This window comes from Acomys russatus, chromosome 24 (genome assembly GCF_903995435.1).
Source record: "Acomys russatus chromosome 24, mAcoRus1.1, whole genome shotgun sequence".
Lineage (NCBI taxonomy): Eukaryota > Metazoa > Chordata > Mammalia > Rodentia > Muridae > Acomys > Acomys russatus.
Genome location: NC_067160.1, coordinates 17560031 through 17579497, shown reverse-complemented (window position 1 = coordinate 17579497; position 19467 = coordinate 17560031). Strand labels below are relative to the sequence as shown.

Sequence of the window (19467 nt, the reverse complement as noted above, 5' to 3'; positions counted from 1 at the left end):
GATTTAGATTTTCTTCTTCTTCTTCTTCTTCTTCTTCTTCTTCTTCTTCTTTCTTCTTCTTCTTCTTCTTCTTCTTCTTCTTCTTCTTCTTTCTTCTTCTTCTTCTTCTTCATCTTCTTCCCTCCTCCTCCTCCTTTTCAAATTTTAGAGTTTTGTGAATGTATAATAAGACATCTTGGGGAGGGGACTCAAGTTTAAGCATGACGTTCATTTATACTTCCTGTAACCCTATACATAAAGCCTTAAGATGATCTCATATAATATTTTTATCTTACCTGTGTTTTGACTGAAGACTTTTTACTTAAAATCAAGTGTGAAAATTTCTGTTTGTGGTATTAAATCAGAACTCAAAAAAAGTTTGAGATTTTTAAGTGTCTTCAATTTCAGATTTGGGTGTGTGTGCAGACTATACTGTGTGTCTATCATGCTCCTCGGATGGTGGGATTTTTTTTTAAGTGGTAATGTGGTATCCTGTAGAGTGTATTTTTGGCCTTGCTGCGTCAGAAAACCGATTTTGTAATTGACCTAGGACAGTGCAGTGGTTTGAATGAGAATGACCCCATAGGCTCATATATTTGAATATTTGATTCCCAGTTGGTGGCGTATTTAATATTTAAGAAGGATTAGGAGATGTGGCCCTGTTGGAGAAAGTGTGTCACTGGGGGTGGGCTTTGAGGTTTCAAAATCCCACATCAGGCCCAGTATCTCTCTCAATCTCTCTCTCTCTCTCCCTTCCCCTTCTCTCTCCCTTCCCCTCTTCCTCACTTCCCCTCTTCCTTTCCTCTTTCCCCTTACTCTGGCCCTCTCCCTCCTGCTAGTGAATCAGACATAAACTCTCAGCTACAGCTCCAGCGCCATGCCTGCCGGCGGCCTCCTGCCATGCTTCCCACCAAGACTCACCTTCTGAAACCATAAGCAAGCTCCCATTAAGTGATTTCTCCTATCAGTTGCCTTGGTCAAGGTCTTTTTCTTCACAGCAATAGAACAGTAACTAAAATAGACTGAAACAGGCCAATTTCATTTTTGGAAATTTTCCCTGGATTTTTTTTCATATTCAGCCAGAGGAGACTTACTATTTAGTTAAGAAACCATCCAAAAATGTGTGCATCTCTTGGTTATATTGTCCTTTACGATGGTAATCATCATTACAGCAGCATTCTGGATTATGGGTGCTCCATCTGTGGAGGTGCTCATAATTTTCCTGTTATTTTTTTTTCCAGTACAATAAAGTGTACAAGAGCCTGAAGGAGTTTGCTCAGAATGGAGAGAATTTCTGCAAGCAGATCACTTCTGTTCTTCAGCAAAGGTACAAAATGCACATTTGCAACAAGTAATTCTTCCTCCGTAGTTGCAGCAAGCAGCGCCACTGGAGGAATGATTTGAAGCTGTGCCGCATTTTAGAACACAGCGTTATATTTTGGGGCTTGAGAAATTGGATTGAGGAATGATCCTCCTCTATCGCACATTTATCAACTGGTGCCATAAAAATCAAGAAGCCACATGAGGAACTTGTGCTTACGACGGCTCGGCCAGGCCTCTTATTCTCAAACTGAGTTTATCGCACTTCCAGGGACCCACTCTTACATCTGATGTATATGCCCACTATTGTGCTTTCCACACTGACCTCAACTATTAGTTATGGCCTTTCCCCTTCCACTACAAGGGCGGGAGCTATGTTTTACCCATTGTATGATGCGCACTTTTTAGAGGCTGGCTTTCCATCTTTTTGATCCCTCTCAGACGGATGGATGGATGGAAGGATGGATGGATGGATGGATGGATAGATGGATGGATAGATGAATGGATGGATGGATGAATGGATGGATAGATGGATGGATGGATGAATGGATGGATGGATGAATGGATGGATGGATGGATGAATGGATGGATGGATGGATGGATAGATGAATGGATGGATGGATGGATGAATGGATGGATGGATGGATGAACGGATGGATAGATGAATGGATGGATGGATGGATGGATGGATGGATGGATAGATGGATGGATGGATGGATGGATGGATAGATGAATGGATGGATGGATGGATGGATGGATGGATGGATGGATAGACGGATGGATGGATGGATGGATGCATGCATGGATGGACGGATGGATGGAAGGATGGATGGATGGATAGATGAATGGATGGATGAATGGATGGATGGATAGATGAATGGATGGATGGATGGATGGATGAATGGATGGATGGATGGATAGATGAATGGATGGATGAATGGATGGATGGATGGATGGATAGATGAATGGATGGATGGATGGATGGATGGATGAATGGATGGATGGATGGATGCATGGATGGATGGACGGATGGATGGAAGGATGGATGGATGGATGGATAGATGAATGGATAGATGGATGGATGAATGGATGGATGGATGGATGGATGGATGGATGGATGAGAAGACACCGTTTTCAAAATCTCTTCTTAATACTAAGTGTGGCCATGAATAAAGCTTTTTACTGTGCTAAAGTGAGCACATTTAGCTCAGGCAGTAAAAGAGGGGAAAACCTATTAAAATTAAAGAACCAAGAAAGGAGTTGGCTTATAAAAGGGCTTTTAGGCCTTTGCTCTACTGTAGACATGATAAGTATTCTAGAACCACTTTTTAAGAGAGATATCTGTGTTTTGAAAGGAAACAGTTTCAACTTTAAAATATCATAAGGCTGGCAGTGTAGCACCATGACAGAGTGCTTTTTTAGCATGTGTGAGACCATGAGTCAATCCTATACACACACACACACACACACACTTAGACACACAGTTTATATATGTGCCATACAACAAAGACATCATGAGGTAAGAGCACTCTTCATTAGCAAGCCCAGACCAAAGGAGAACACTACTAGCCTTATCAGAACAATGGTTGACTAGAAGAGCTCAAACAGGCTTTTTATGAAGAAAAATGCAAGTTTGTCAAATATAATAAAAACTAAAAGTTTACATGAAAGATGTTTCCATTCTTATAGTCAAACTGCCTTGATTTCCTGAAAAAGAAAAGGGTGAGAAAATCTGGGACAGTGTTTCTTCTATAAGGAAACAGGGTTTTTCTGTGTAGTCTTGGCTGTCCTGAACTGGCATTGTACACCAGGCTGGCCTCAAACTCACAGAGATCCACCTGCCTCTGCCTCCCTGAGTGCTGAGATTAAAGCTGTGTACCACCACACCCATCTTAGGAAACATTTTATTAGCTCTGAAAGGACATTATTTTTAAACTAGACCAGCTAACTATTCTATAAATCCAATTCTTTGCTTAGATAAAAAGCCTCTTCTCCCCGAAAATCAGGAAGAATCTCTATACTGACTAACCATGCAGATGGCCCAGAGAACAGGCATCTGATTTTGATTATTTGTTGTGCAAGAGTTCAAAATTAGTGCCAGGTATCCAGTTACGAAGACAGAAGGCAGAGAATAAAGTGGTGGCCACAATGAAAGCAGGCTCCACGGTGAGCTGGCAGGAGTCAAGTATCACTGCTCCACCACTCTCTTCTTGTTTCCCTTTATCCAGATGTTCCCTTTATTCAGATGTTCACCTGCCTTGGCTTCTTACTTGTGCTTCTTTGCAGTCCCTTCCTGGGACCAGCATCCTCCGTCTCAGTGTGTGAAAGCTTCCATCTCCACATTCTCCCTCCATGGCTTTACTTCCTTAAGGACCAGATTTAGAATCTGAGAATCTATAGGCTGCTGGAGGTCAGTTAAGTTGCAAGCACATTTCTGAGTTAAAAACTGCATAGCATAAGTGCAAAGAATGGGTATGATGCTATAATTAGACCCTGACCTTAAATAACACAGAACAATCAATCATCCATGCTGTCCATACAGACATTTTGTAAAGCTAACCTGGAGCGGCCAAGTCATTTTCCCTCAAAAATGATGTCACTGCTGAGGTACTTTATATTGGCTCTTGATGAATGTCCATTTGAAGTGACTCTCCTACTTAAGATAACAGAGTCCTGGGCTTGCTCAACTGCTTGATTATGCAGTTAACCCAAAGAATATATATCCAGAGAACTGCTTTCTAGTGGACACATGTACTTAATTAATATACAAATACTTTCCTCATGGTGTATCTGTCTGTAGTCCACATTCTTATGAGTCAGATAGGAAAGATGGATGCTGTTTTCTCCCACTGGATTGGGCCAAGTCTCTCCCCCAAGAGTGGTGTGATTCGGAGGTTACTGCCTCTTCCTGCTATGTTTGAACTGAGTCCACAAGGACCAGTGATTGCAGTGCACCCAGCTCACATTCCCTCTTTCTCTCCTCATTGTGTGACTCCAGAAATGACTTTCTTAATCACACCTATAACACAGCAGGCTGGCTCTTGTTTAATGCCATGGTGCTTACCTACAGTCCTAGCACTTGAGAGAGTAAGGCAGGAGCATTGCAAGTTCAAGGCCAGCCCAGGATACAGGGTGAGGTTGTGTCCCAAGCAAAACAAACAAACAAACAAAACTAGAGCTGATCAGGTGGCAGGTAAAGATGCTTGCTGCCAAGCCTGACAACTGTAGTGTCATGCTCAGAAGGTAGGTGGAAAAAGGAGAGAATTGATTTCTGAAAGTTGTCCTCTGACCTGCACATACATTGTGGCACACACACACAAACACACACACACGGGGCATTGGGTGGCAAGAGAATCAACTGTGAAAAGCAAAGAAAGAATATTTATTCAATGTGGCCACACCGGGAAGAGCAAATACAAATAAGGACATCCAGGGACCCACAAGACCACGTCTAGGGTGACTGTCATGAGGCTGAGGTCGAAGTAGAGAGGATACATACGAGGTATGCATGATTGAGCAGCGCTGGTCAAGGTGTGGTTGTGCCATTCACTGGCCCATCTCTGCCTAAGATCTAGTCAGTTCTGCAAGGTGCTCTTACAAACTGTAATTGTCTGAACTAAAAATCTATTTCAACGGGACAAGCACCCCTTCTAGTTGGTACCAGGATCACAGACTTTTTCTTTTTCCAACCTAAGGCTCCTTGGAAAATCCTAATTTCTTGAGGTCCATTGGGTCAACAGTCTGAAAGCCGAAGAGAAGGGTACAAGCTACAAGCCCAGGGCTGCTCTCCTCTTAAATATGTGGGCTTATTTTATACGAATCAATGATACATTCTATTTGCATTAGATACAGGTGGGAAAGCCTCATAAGACAAATAGGACAGCACTCTTGGCTTCTGTTTTTGTTTTTGTTTCAGTTTTTTGGTGTGTGGGATTTTTGTTTCTTTGTTTGTTTTATTTTGTTTTTTTTCGAGACAGGGTTTCTCTGGGTAGCTTTGGCTATCCTGGACTCATTTTGTAGACCAGGCTGGCCTGGAACTCACAGAGATCCGCCTGCCTCTGCCTCCCGAGTGCTGGCATTAAAGGCGTGCGCCACCATGCCCAGCGGGACAGCACTCTTGAAATGAGTATAACAGACATACAAAACAAGGGTGAGGGCGCAGCAAATCGTAAAGACAAATCCACTGGCAGCATGATGGCAGACACCACGGCACTTGGTAAACACTGGCAGACCACATGAGTGAATGGTTAAAGGGTCACTGAAGATTTTTTGTTTTTTGTTTTTGTTTTTGTTTGGGTTTTGTTTTATTTTTGAATATGTTTTAATTTACATAGCTACATTACTAGAATGAGGGTTGTTAGTGTCCCTGGAGGTTACATTTCCAGATACCTTGCCTGGACGTCTGCTTGGATGCAGGTCTGCTAAGGAGAGTTTTGCAGTCACGCATGCTTTGAAGCGGACTTACAGCCTAGTTGCAAGCCCAGATACGGTTACCTTTCGTAGTTCAGCTACTTCTTGCTTCCTTCTAATTGGAGGTGCTAGAAAACTGTGTATGTTATTGAAAAGATGTTTTCCCTGGATATTTTGCACCAAGACACGCTGCTCGGCTTCTTCTATCCAAAGAGCTACTGCCACCCTCGCCTCCCACCTCCCACCCTACCCCCCGACTTTTTTTTCAGCCTCAAACTCCAGTTCATCCAGAGACTCATAGCATCTCCTACTATGTTTGAGGTCAAAGTCTTCGGGCTCACTTTAGCACAACTGCAAGCCATAACTAAAGTGAAAAAGGCATATTTTAGATACTATGTATGAGAGTTGGCTCCCTGCATCACCAAAGCTAATGTTTAAACCAGCTGTGATGAGAAATCAATGGTTCTATTGCAAGCAAGCTTGGGAACAGATTTTTCAGATGAAAGACTCACCAGCATGGATATTTAAAAATAGAAGCGGGGGTGGGGGGTGGTGGAGGAGGGGGGGTCACAGACCATGCATGACTCATTGCAGATGTTATCAGCAAAAGGGGTAAAAACAAAAAAACAAATGAAATCTTTGCTTCAACTCATCTTCTGTAATAGTCTTCCAACGTCAGCTCCCTTGAGCATTGAGAACTCACAGACATACACTACCTCTAGCGCATGTGTGACAGACTTGGGTGTAGCCTTCTTCCTACATGTCCCTTAGACAACAGAGTCAGAATGCCCAAAACAGGTTTAATTGTAATGTAAACTACCTGTTTTCCGCTGGTCTCCGGCCACCCCTGTGAAAGGGTCAATCAGCCCCCAAAGCGGTTGCAACATGAGTTGAGAACTGTTGTGTTAGACAAATGTACTAACAAGGTACCTCAGGTGTGCCTGGATTTCACCATGATGTCCAAGGCCAGACCCAACCAAGCCCTGTAGCCAAAGATTGCCTGTACCCATGATTTCTTCTATGGTCTCACCCATGGCCAAGATTTTCTATCTCTCCTCTAAATGTCCTTTCTAGCCAGAGGCTTGTTTGTTTGTTTGTGTGTTTATTTGTTTGCTTTCCTTCTATGGCCTCCTTTACAGTCCTCGTCTCCTGGGAGAAGTCTCTCGGCTCTGACTTGCTGTAACTGTGTAGCTCCCTTGTTCCACACCAGCACCTGACTGAGTAGAAATGAAATCTAATCTCATCCTCCTTGTTAAGATGCTCAAAGCTGCATCCTCCGAGGAACTCCTGTTTCCAATCCAAGCAGAGTTCTTGCAACTTGCTGGTGGGCTGAGGCTTGATCTTCAATGTATCTATTATGCTGGGAACTTGGGGAGCTCAGAGGGTAAGTGTATTTATTGGGCCATACCTGATAGGAAAGTGGACAGAAACACAACAGGCAGATTCTGGTCAGGGGATGGAGGAGAATGGGGACCTTTTATAATAGTTGAGAGCAATTACCTGGCCTTGTTTGCTGGATCTTTATGGAATTGTATCTGCTTAGATAGAAGATGGAAGCCCCACTATTTTGTTAGGTAGTCCTACCTGAGACTGGCCATTTAGAGCGAGGCACCAAGGGTTAGGAATTAAGCTCTAATTAAACACAACATCGCAAGTTTCTGGGTCAGGCTCCATTGCCCTAAGGGTCTGATTAACCTAGTCTTGGATTACTGTTTGGAAACCCCGTAGTTTATACTGTGTGCTAGGGCAGGGTGTTTGAGTGTTAGGAAAGGAGGGACAGCTTTTGTATTTGCGATCTTTTTGTCTCCTTGATCCTGTTTAGGGCCCTTCTGAGACCCTTGTAGAATGAAATTCAGACCTCATAGAACTTGAGACTTAGCCGTTGCCTCCCACTCTGTCTCTCTCCATCCCCCATGACGCTGACCTTCGCCTTCTTCCCGAATCACTCAACCTTCCACATCATCCCCACCCCCCAAAGGGCCATCATGCCATCACAGGCTGTTGTGTCACCTGGCGGGTCCACCCTCACCTTCCTTGGCTGGTTCTGGTAAACGTAGTCTTCTTTACTCCTCAGTGTTTCCTTATGGAGGGCCTGCTCTACGCCGGGTCTACGGTCACAAGCATCCTCCCAGCCTGTGGGTAGAGTCAGCACGTCTCTCTGCTGGAGCACTCGCTGCCTTGCTTTGTTTTGCTCTTTTCACTTGTCATTCTCTCTGAATCGGAGGCTGAACATCTTGGGAGTCTTTGCATCCAACGTGACTAGGACCTGGCACAGAGCAGGAGGTGTTCAACAGAGGCTCGCCGGGAGAATGGATATGGCCTGTGTGAGTCGGTTTGTTCCTTCAGGCAGTTATAATTAAGAAGGTCATGTTGGACAAATTCTGATGCATTTTTTTACATTTGCTACCATGGTACTATTTATATCATTTTTGAACAAAAGCTAGAAAACTAAAATCACAGGAGAGACCATGTATCTAGTATAGCTTATGTATCAGGCACTGACATATGCCTAAAGCAGCAGATCTCTACCAGTCCTTAAGTAATTTGGGATATGTAATATGCAACAGGTAGTTATTTGATTTTGTGCCTAGTGCAAAGGCATTCTCAAAACAGGCTGACAAATGTGGGGCTCTGCTAGGCAGTTCCCCAACATACTCAGGTGGTATTGAGCCAGTTTGGTAAAGGAGGGACACTGTGTCATTGAAGCCCAGTGGCTTTTAAACTCTGTAGCTCACATGGTCTGTGAGGAGCCCTCAGCAGCCACAGTGGGGCTAAGAAGTATGGAGAGGTGGGCAGGCTCTGCTGCTCCTTCCTTCTCCCAGTTACTCAGAACAGTTGTGTCATGTGCATGATACGATCGCATCTGGACTAAAACGTTGGTTTCTGTCTAAAACCCTCTGGAGATTTCCTGCCTTGTCTACTCATCCTGAATCGCCCCCTCCCTCTCCCCCCACCCCCCTCCACAGTGGTACTTCTTAGTCCTGTGCACAGAGGACATTCTGAGCCTGGCAATGAGCAGGCATGGAATCTGAGACTTCTAGCTGCTTAGCTTGAGTGTCTCCTGCCTCGGCACGAGCAGTGAAGGCGGGACGTCCAAGAGGCTCTCCCATCTGTGCGTTTACCACCTCACAATCTGTTCCCAGGAAGTAGAATTTATGGCAATAGATAGTGGTCAAATGGCTAGCCAGAGAATGGAGGCACGGGAATGACAGAGCTTCGGCTTGATTCTAATTGCCAATAACTACCTTGTTGGTTGTTAATTTCTACTTTGTGGTAGTGCTAAGGGATTGAACCCAGGGACTTGTGCATGATAGCAAGTATTCTACCCAGCTCTACCTGTTAACTTTTAAGTTGACACATAACAGCTACACATATTTATGTGTACAATGTGATAATCTGTCATTATGTATGCAGCATGCAATAAATAAATAAGGGTAATTAGCATATGCAATCATATGCTTAACATTTCCTTGGGAGGAAAGCTTTTGAAATCCTCCCTTCTAGCTATTTTATTTTTTAATTTAAAAAATTATATATTCACTCTATAACCCAATTATAGCCCCTTCCCTCCTTTTCTTTTAGTCCCTCCCTCCCACTCTCTTCCCCCTACCTCTCATCCCTTTCTCAGAAAAGGGGAGCCCCCAACTCATCCCAGCACATCCTCATCCACTGAAGATAGGCAAGGCAGCCCCCCCCCCATCAAAAGCAGGCAACAGAGTCCATGTCATAGACAGCACCCACTCAACCTACTAGGGGATCCACATGAAGATCAAACTGCCCATCAGTTACATATGTGAAGGGAGCCTACGTCTAGCCCGTGCATGCTCTTTGATTGGTGCTCTGTCTCTGTGAGTCCCCATGGGTCTAGGTTAGTTGACTCTGTTGGTCTTCTGCAACATTCTTGTCCCCTCTGGGTCCTTCTATTCTTTTCCTCCTCTCCCACTCTTCCACAGGACTCCCCTAGCTCCACCCAGTGCTTTGCTGTGCATTTCAGCATCTGATTCAATCGGCTGTTTGGTGGGGCCTCTCAGAGGAGGGTTACATTAGGCTCCTGTCTTCAAACATAGCAGAGTATCGTTAATGGTGTCAGGGGTTGGTTCTCTCTCATGGGGTGGGTCTCAAGTTGGGCTGGCATTGGTTGGACATCCCCTCAGTCTCTACTCTATCTCTGCATATTTTGTAGGGGGGGTAAATTCGGGGTCGAAGGTTTTTTAGGCAGATTGGTATTCCTCTCTCACTACTATAAGTCCTGCCTAGCTAAAAGGTGGCCTCTTCAATCTCCATGTCTTGAGCTGCTAGGAAGCTCAGCTAGAGGCACCTCCAGATCCCCCCTGTAGCCTACCCTGTCACGGGTCTCCAGCTTGCCTCAGTGATGCCCCTGCCCTTGGTTTCCCTTTCTTTTCTCTGAGTTCTCTCCCCTCCCCTCCCTACTCTCCCCACCGTTCTAGCTATCTCAGAGTGCACCCCATTACCTGTCATCACTCTAGCATGCAAGAAAACAGCAGCAGTGGCTATTCTTTCTGCCTCTCTCAGCTGCGTCTTCACTGACACTCCATCCTCCCACTTTGCCTCCATAGCCGTCTTTTGTGGCTTTCAGGAAGTGGGTAGAGTCTAGTTGAGCCTGCGTCTTGCTCTCTACTTAGCTCGGACTGTACTGTAACTCAGTATGTAGTCCAGATCGGCCTTGAACTCTTGATTCTTTTGTGGCCGCCTTTCTAATGGGAGAGTGATAAGGCTTGCATGGAAACCATCAGTGCACCCAGCCCTTGCTGGGAGCTGGTTCTGGTGCAGACTAAGAGATGTGGAAGCACAGTCTGTTGAGATTACTAAAATCCTTAATTCACAGTCACCTGCTTCTGTCCAGAAGATCTTCCTGTAAGCAATTCTTCATAGACACAGAGGAAACTAGAGGGTTTTAAACAATTATTCTGTGTAAATTTATTAGATCAGGATCCCCTGAAATGAACATAACCACTGATTCTCATAGCTTAACTTGGGCTGCGTCAGAAGCCACATATTTTATATGCCTTCTCTATTTCAAGGCCATGGTGTATTTTAAGATCTAGGCTAAACACAGGGTTTTGACTTCTTGGTTGCTTTTCATTATTACTTATAAAATATATTGACCTGCCCTGCATGCTGGGAGGAAATTAAAATGTAAATGGGTTCAAAGTTGGTGTGTTACTTCCTCGGCTCAGAATCTCTAACACTCACTGGGATATTCTGAGCTAACGTAACCTACCAGAAGGTTTGTATAGGCAGCTCATCAATTTCACACATGAAAAGACCATTACTCGGACAAGACGTTGTCACTCGTGTTAGAAATGGTGTCTGCAAAGTGGAGGCGAACAATGAGAGAGAGTGAGAATAGTAAGTACAACGCTCTTCCTGTCTCCTTCTTGATTGTTTTAACAAGGGGGAAGTTTCTCATGGCTTATTTTGAGATAAGTTCCATCCTCTGGATTCCTTCTGCATATGTGGTGCTTTTTGACTGGGGAACAGGATAAAGCAACTCCCTTCAAGAAAGTGGAATGAAATCTGTCTTTGTGCTGCTTCAAGAAAATGCCAAGGCCCAGCCTATTCTGCAGGTGGTCTGAAAGGATTGAAAGTTATCCTTTCAGGATGCCTGCACACACACACACACACACACACACACACACACACACGCACACACGCACACACGCACAGAGTATACACACACACACATCACATCACATATATACACACCACACACATATACACACACACACATACAAGCACAAACACACAATACACATACCACATGCATATACACACAGTGCACATAACACATCCACACACATACAGAGTACACAGAGTATACATACACATTACATACACAGAGAGTACACATCACACACACACACACACACCACACACCACATGTATACACACACATAATACACATACCACACACATACACATACACAGTACACATAACACACACACACACTACACATACCACACTGTGCTGGGAGCCATTGCATGCTGAATTGGCAGAAACAAGCAAGTGAGCTTCCTGGAGGCGGCCCCCTTGTACGTACACAGCTGATGAATGGGTCTAGGCCCCAGGGATTTTGCCTGAGAACTTCTTATTGTTGCTGTACTGCCTGTCCATGCTCGTTTCATGTGACTGGCATGGCAGAACCCCTCACTGCCTACTGCTTCACTCTGTTGTGCAGATTTCCTGCAGATTATTTTGAAGATGTACCTTCATGAAATAGTGTTGTTTAAAGGATGATTTCATAATCCCTGATAATAATTTTAAAGAATTTCTGACTTGATTCAGGTCATTTAAAAACCCTCCTGTAGTATAACAAAAACTGCAAGGAGCTCTGTGAACCTCCATATCTCAACACTTGATTTACACCATGAGGGAAAACAAGATGAAACAAATTAATGATCAAGGAAACACATTTATTCTAGGTTTAGTCCAAGGATAAAGCCCAGGTATATATACCAAAATAAGAAAGACCATATGAATATTCTATATGAATACAGAAACAAAGACTAAATGGTTAACTCTACAAGATAAGACAGACACCTGTTTCTTGGAAAAACCTTGACATAAAAAAGACTCTTGCTTTGAATACATAATGTGCATTTGAAATTAAAAAAAGATAAAACTTCTGCTTTGAACTCATAATGAGCATATAGATAAAAACCACTGCTCTAAACTTAGAATGAACAAAAGTATCTAGTTAGATATAGTTATAATGAAAGAACTTAGAATCAACAGTCTCACTGTAAAGTCACTTTTAATGCTAAGATCATATCTATTTTGAATGAGGTAATTTTTCCATACATAAAGAACCTTTCTATTAGATAATACAAAAACCCAACTCAGAATTAAACATTTGTTGAAGGCATCTGCTTCATCCAAAAAGTGTTTGTCTATCTTTCTGGCTGTGTGTGTGTGTGTGTGTGAAGTTGTGAAGCCTATTAGAACTTGTTTATTGAAGTTCCATGCTTCATCCAAAAATATGTCCATCTGTCTGACTGTCTATATATGTTTTTATGAATTGTCTTCGGGAGCTCACTATGTTTGTGTGAATGTATACCAATCAGTGGCACCAAGTAGCAAAGCTATCAGCCTGAAAGCTTACGAGTTAAGGCATAGATAAGAGAGGGTTTCTCTCCATGACCAATGGCCACAAATAGCAAGGCTACCAGCCTGAAAGTTAACGGACAGCAGCCAGAGCCATCAGACTGACAGTTTAGAAAGTTCAGAGTTTCTTGCTGAGAATAGTGGCCCCAAATAGTTTGAAAACTTGAGGGTTCAGGTACAGAGAGAAATGCTCAAAGCAACCAGCTCCCAGCCCTGATAGACCTAGAGCAAAAGCCTTTGGACCTTCTCTCTCACCAACTCTGCTGTCCCACCTCAGCCATGCCTGGACCCCATGAGTGTAAATTCTGGATTTTTAGAACACACACACACACACACACACACACACACACACACACACACACACACATCATACACTACACTGCTGAAGTGAGCAGTGCTGCAAGCGTTAAAATGCACTTTTGTCTGACACCCCTGCAATACCCACAGCCATTCTCCATTCTCTTGAGAGGAAGAGCAGTGTGGTTAAGCAGCGGGCACTCAGGCTGGACTGCCCAGCTTTGGAAGCCGCCTGTGTTGCCGCCTTCTCATGGTGTGTCCTCAGTAGAGCAACCAAGTAAACTCTGGGCCTGGTGCTCCCTTCTGAAAATGAAAAGACAAACTTTCTGCAAGTCACTGTGGGTTCAACACAAATAAAAAACAAGCCAGAGAGAGATGACTTAGCAGGTAAAGGGCTCTCTCTCAAGTCTGACAACCTTAGTTTGATCCTCAGACCCACACAGTGAAAAGACAGAACCACCTCTGCCAAGTTGTCCTCTGACCTTCAAACTTGTGCTGTGCTGCTGCTCCCCCACCACCAGCTAAATAAAGGTAATAAAAATGTTTAAAGGAAAGAGCTAAACTGCTTACACTGGTGTCTTGCATGGTATCAGGGCACAGTAAAGGTTGGGGGTTGCTATTTTGTGTATAGACAGAGCATGTGGCAAGTATCTGCATAGTCAAAGAGGATAAACTTCATTGCACAGAGGGCACTGTTTTGATATATATTCTTCATGTGTGGAAGACAGGAATTTTAATTGGGAAACTCACAAATCTGCCCTGACACTGACACCAATACAAAAAATTCTGGCTTAGCAAGTGGATCTCCTTAGATGGGTCTCTGCCATCTTGAGAGAAAGTCTGTGAGAGTTAGACAACATGGTACATGCCTGTAATTCCAGCACTCAGGAGGTGGAGACAGAATTAAGAATTCAAGGTCACCCTGAGCTACAGGTCAAGTCCAAGGTCAACCTGCGACCCTGGAGAGGCAGTGAAAGAAAGAAGAGGGAGAATGCATATAGGTGGGTGATTAGGAGCGGAGAGTGCCAGACTCAGAAACTGCTAAATTATGTGAGAGCCAACAGCCTGCTCCTGACACCAAAGCCTCACCTTCTTTCCCCTACGAATCTAGTGAAGTTACCAGTGTTAAGGAAATCAGTATTTCCTTGTGGTAATTATCTCTCTTTCACTCTGCCTCTAAGCCCCATAGCAGAGCCCACGAGAACATTCTGGAAGTGAAATTGAATTGTGAGGGAGAGGCTGTTCCTGTCAGCATCTCTCTTGGCCTAGAGTCCCTTCCAAGGAGACAATGGCATAGAGGACTATACTCTCCTCTCTGAGCTATCTCTCTCTGGACATCTAAAGATCCACTACCCCCATTCCTACCACCACCTCGCCACCACCCCTACCACCATCCCTACCACCACCTCACCACCACCACCAGCACACACACCACACACCCCCACCACCACCCACCACCACCATCACACCACACCACCACACCACCACCACCATCACACCCCACCACCACCACAGCACGACCACCATCACACCACCACCACCACCCCCACCACCACACATCACCACCATCACCACCACCCATCCCCACACACCACCCCCCACCACCCCACCACCACCACCACCATCAGCACTACCACCATCACTACCACCACCATCTCCACCTCACCACCACCACCACCACCATCACCACCATCACCACCACCATCACCACCATCAGCACCACCACCACCACCACCACCACCACCATCAGCACCACCACCACCACCACCACCACCATCACCACCACCACCACCACCACCACCACCACCATCACCACCACCACCACCACCATCACCACTACCATCACCACCACCACCACCACCATCACCACCACCATCACCACCATCAGCACCACCACCACCACCACCATCATCACCACCACCACCATCATCACTACCACCACCACCATCACCACCACCATCATCACCAAAGAATTAAATTTTACCATATGTTTTGTGCACAGCATTGTGATCCAAGAACTATGCGTTCATCAGATTTAATGCTCTATGTGAATGGCTCCGTGGACAAAGGCACTCACCACCAAACCTGACGACCTGAGTTTGATTATCAGGCTCTACACAGTGGGAGGAGAGAACTGACTCCTTTGAGTGGTCCTCTGACCTCTGAGTGTATACTGTGGTGTGTGCCCACACAGTACACATAAATAATTTGCAAGCAATTAAATAAGATTTTTTAAAAATTTAAAGTGGCTAGAAGTCATCTTTAAAAAAGAAAGAACAGAGAGAGCAGGAGAAGGGGAGTGAGGGAGCATGTGAGAGGTAAATAAGAAACTGACCTCTATAGCCATAGCGGAACCTAGGAAGTGGTAAAAATAATCTTAAGAAGAGAGTAATTTGATCTCTCCAAGACCCAGTGGTTTCCTGCTCTCTTGCCCTGCATAGAAAGCAATAGATGACCAGCACCACGGCTTCCTACTCTAATACTTCTTAAGCTGGGCATATGCTTATAGTCAGCTGCTTGGGAGATTAAGGCAGCAGAGTCCCCCCTGAAGCTACCACATGGTTAATTCAATCATACTTATCATCGTCTTATTCCCAGCTTCTATTTAGGGCTTAGAGCTGATGGGATTAGTGATGACTGCGTTTCTTACTAGCTGTGTCAGTCTTCTAGGCTTATCCTAACAAAGTGCAACAGCCTGGGTGGCTTGAACTACATGTCTTCCTGTGTAATAGTCCAAGAGACCAGAGGTCTGATGGGATTAAGGTGTCGGCCTGTTGATTCCTCTGTGCATGGACTTGGGGGTGCTGTCTCTTGTTCCCTCCTAGCTTCTGGGTTTTGCTGACAATGCTCTGGCCTACAGATCTTCCTTTGATCCCTGCTTTCATATTCATAGTGCCTTTCCCCATGTACACACATGCCTATGTCTGTGTCCGGTGTTTCCCTGTTTATAAGGACATTTCAAATTGTCTTGAGGCCTCATCTGAATGTGGTCAGCATCTTCACGGAAGCTAGTTCCAAAGAAGATACATTCACACATCCTGTGTGTGGTGGTCAGTATTGATTGCTAACTTGGCAGGACCTAAAATCATACAGGAGAAGAACCTCTGGGCATGTCCACAAAAGGCGTTTTCAGGGGGGTAAACTGAGACGAGAAGACCCAAGCATGCTGCCCAGTCTCCTGGGCTAGGGTTCTGGACTAAATTATAGGGAAAGCATGAGCTAACCAGCAGCATTTGCTCCAGTTGCTTTGTGACTGCCGACACAGAGTGACCAGCTGCAGTACACCCCTACCATAGTGGACTGCACGCCCCCCAAGCCATAAGCTAAAATAAAGTCCCCTTTGTTGACATCGCATTGGTCAAGTACTTTGTCATAGCACTTATAGAAGTAACTAATACACAGGGGTTTGGCACTACCTCTTTGAGGGAAACACAATCCAACCCATATCTTCCGGGGGAAACAATGTTAAATGAATACTTTCCCTGTGGGGACTGCCTTTGATATTCTAAGGGTTTGCCTACAGACAAGTGGCTCCTGTAGATAGAGGGTCTCTTCCTCATGAAGACACTGTGTTCTCAGCCTGACCTGTTGTATGAATGTCTGTGTATGTGTGTGTGTGTGTGTGTGTGTGTGTGTGTGTGTGTGTGTGTGTGTGTGTGTGTGTGTGTGTGTGTCTGTCTGTCTGTCTGTCTGTCCGTCTGTCTATGTGTGTCCTTCCTAATTCTGACCAGTACATCCTACGTAACAACAAGCTTTTTGCTCACAGGGCTAACCTGGAGATTAGCTATGCCAAAGGACTTCAGAAATTGGCAGTCAAGCTAAGCAAAACCCTGCAGAACACAAACAAAAAGTAAGTACCACGACAAAGGTAAGGCAAAAATCTTGTAAAAAAAAAAATTAAAAGTGAAAAATGCCCAGTCCCAGCCTCCTCTCACACATGGCAGGCACAATCCTGCCAAGCTTGGCTTCCAGATCTTGGGGAATTATTTGGGGCCAGGCACTGCCTCAAATGCTTAGAGAATACTCCTGTTTAATCCTCATGACAGCCCTTGAAAGTTCTTACATTTATCCCTCCTTACAGATGGGGACTCGGGGCTGAACAATTGAAATACAACTCCCCAGCCATGCAGCTAATGAGCTGCCCAACGAGGCCCAGCGAGACCCAGCCGGGGCTTTATGCCTCCTGGGCTCACAGATGGGTTGGTAATGCTCTTTCATCTAGGAAGTGGTGTGCAGCCAGAAGGGCTTAAAAGGCAGGAAGTGTGAAGTCTGTATTTTCCCTGCTCTGTGACTTTTGACAAGGATCTCCGTGCGCCTCCGTGACTTCCTGTACAGAGTGCAGCCACGCTCCTCTGTGAGTGTGCGTGTGGGTTGTGGGGTGACAGGCAGCCTGAATGAGAAATGAAGTAAACCGTGTGAAGGGTTTAGCCTGAGAGGCACAAACACTGTCGGACCACGTTCCCCTCGGTACTTTGCAACATTAAAAGTGATCTATTATTGATAACTTGCTATGATGCCTCTCCACTAACACATGCAGATATGACTGAAATTGCAGCGTTCTTTCTGAGGCTCCTCACAATGACGATGACGATGAGAGGATAAGATAGGAAACGAGAAGCTTCTCTGTCCACACTTCTCACTCCTGCTCGGGCACCACTGTGGTATTAAATTGCTCTGAAACTGCTCTGGTTCTCAGTCCATTTTTATTTATGAGGGCAACCGCTTGGTAGACTACAGAGGAGCCGGACTGGGTTTATACAGACTTCTCTTTAGCCTGCCCAGTTTAAACTCTAGTTCTGCTAGTTACCAGATGAGCGTTCTGGAACAATTTGCCTTTTGTCTAAATGTCTCTTTAAGGTGGAAATAAAACCAAATGTAGCAGTGCTGAGGCAAATCTTCTGAGGCAGGAGGATTGTTGTTAGGTTACATAGAGAATTTCAGGCCAGTCTGGGCTATAGTATGAGATCCATTCTGAAAGAAACATAAATAATGAAAATAAACATAATAAAATAAAACAGAAATAAAAACCATTTCCTACAGTTACTGAATTAAATTAAACAGTGCATGTGTGCTTAGCAGAGCATCTGATGAGGGAAACTGCACGAATGGCCATTTTGATTTTGATTCTAATGGTTCAGGGGCCTTCTAAATCTCACCATTGCAACCCTAGCATCAAAAAAAGCTCACATGCTCAGAATGGCCAGTACTGATGTGTGGTGTTTAGTGAGAAATGTTAGTTATTTCTCTACATCTAAATCTGTGTTAGAGATTTGCACAGATATCCCAGTGCCTTTGTGTTTTACAAGGTCAGTTAGATGAGGCTCAGAGAAGCTGAGTGTGTCACACGGAACAGCTGCAGCCAGGGATATTTGCTTCCCAGAGGCTGGACTCTCCAAGGCCCACATGCAGGCTGTGTTTGCTGCCAGGCTGTCCAGCAGCTGTGCGATCACCTGGGAGCTCCTCACTGGTGAAATGTTCTTCATCTCCTCAATAAAAAACTATTATATTTGGTTTAATTTGCATGAGCTAATAAGCACTCATTTGTTGCTGCAATTAGTGTCTCATGTAGCCCAAGCTGATCTCAAATTCCTTGTGGAACCTCAGATGGCCTGATCCACCTGCCTCGAACCTCCCCATCGCTGGGATTCCAGGGCTGAGGCACTTTGTCTAGCAGCTCTTATTTTAAACGTAGGGTTTGGTCCAGTTTAACAGATGTGTACACTACGTAACTGACCACCACCAAAGTCAGACGTTTCAATACACTCTTAGTTGCTTCTACCTGCTTGCGTCCATCCCTCCCTTCAGCAGAACCGGTCAACCACTGACCCCCTCCACGTGAATGTACATTGGTTTTGCCTTTTCTGCAGTTTCCTGTGTCTGGACACACCCAGTAGGCCCTCTCTGGTGCTGTTTTAGGTTGTAGAAACCTTAGCCATTCTGGTTTTCCTGTTGTCCCAGTGCAGAATGCAGACTAGGTCCCTGGAGGCTCACCTCTGCTCCATTCAGACTCTGGCAGGAATGCAGCAATCCCCCTCCCCACTTCCTCCCCATCAAAATTGACATGGGCTCTGTCCCTGCTCCGAACTGATGCAATTTGTCCTGACTTCCTAGGACACCTTATGGGCTCCCAAGAGCTAAGCTGACTCCTGCGATAGGAGGAGACAACATCAAACTTCTTTGTCCTCCCTCTATGCACTGTCCCACCCCCCAGGGACATGGCAGTGACCCTCTTTGTGTTTATTGGACACAATACCAGAAAGGATCTGAGACTGTCCTGAAAGTCAGTACGGTGCAGGAATAGGACTCCAACCCCAAGAGCAATAAAGCTCAATGTG

General features: G+C 44.9%; 1 protein-coding gene across 1 annotated transcript in view; it reads left to right on the top strand.

Annotated features, from left to right (window-relative positions):
* Nostrin (nitric oxide synthase trafficking) overlaps window positions 1-19467 on the top strand; it is a 65647-nt gene that overhangs the window by 8275 nt on the left and 37905 nt on the right. The window contains exons 2-3 of the mRNA XM_051166263.1: window positions 1221-1306; window positions 16899-16982. Of these exons, the coding sequence (XP_051022220.1) occupies window positions 1221-1306; window positions 16899-16982 (170 nt within the window). The remainder of the gene's footprint in view (window positions 1-1220; window positions 1307-16898; window positions 16983-19467) is intronic.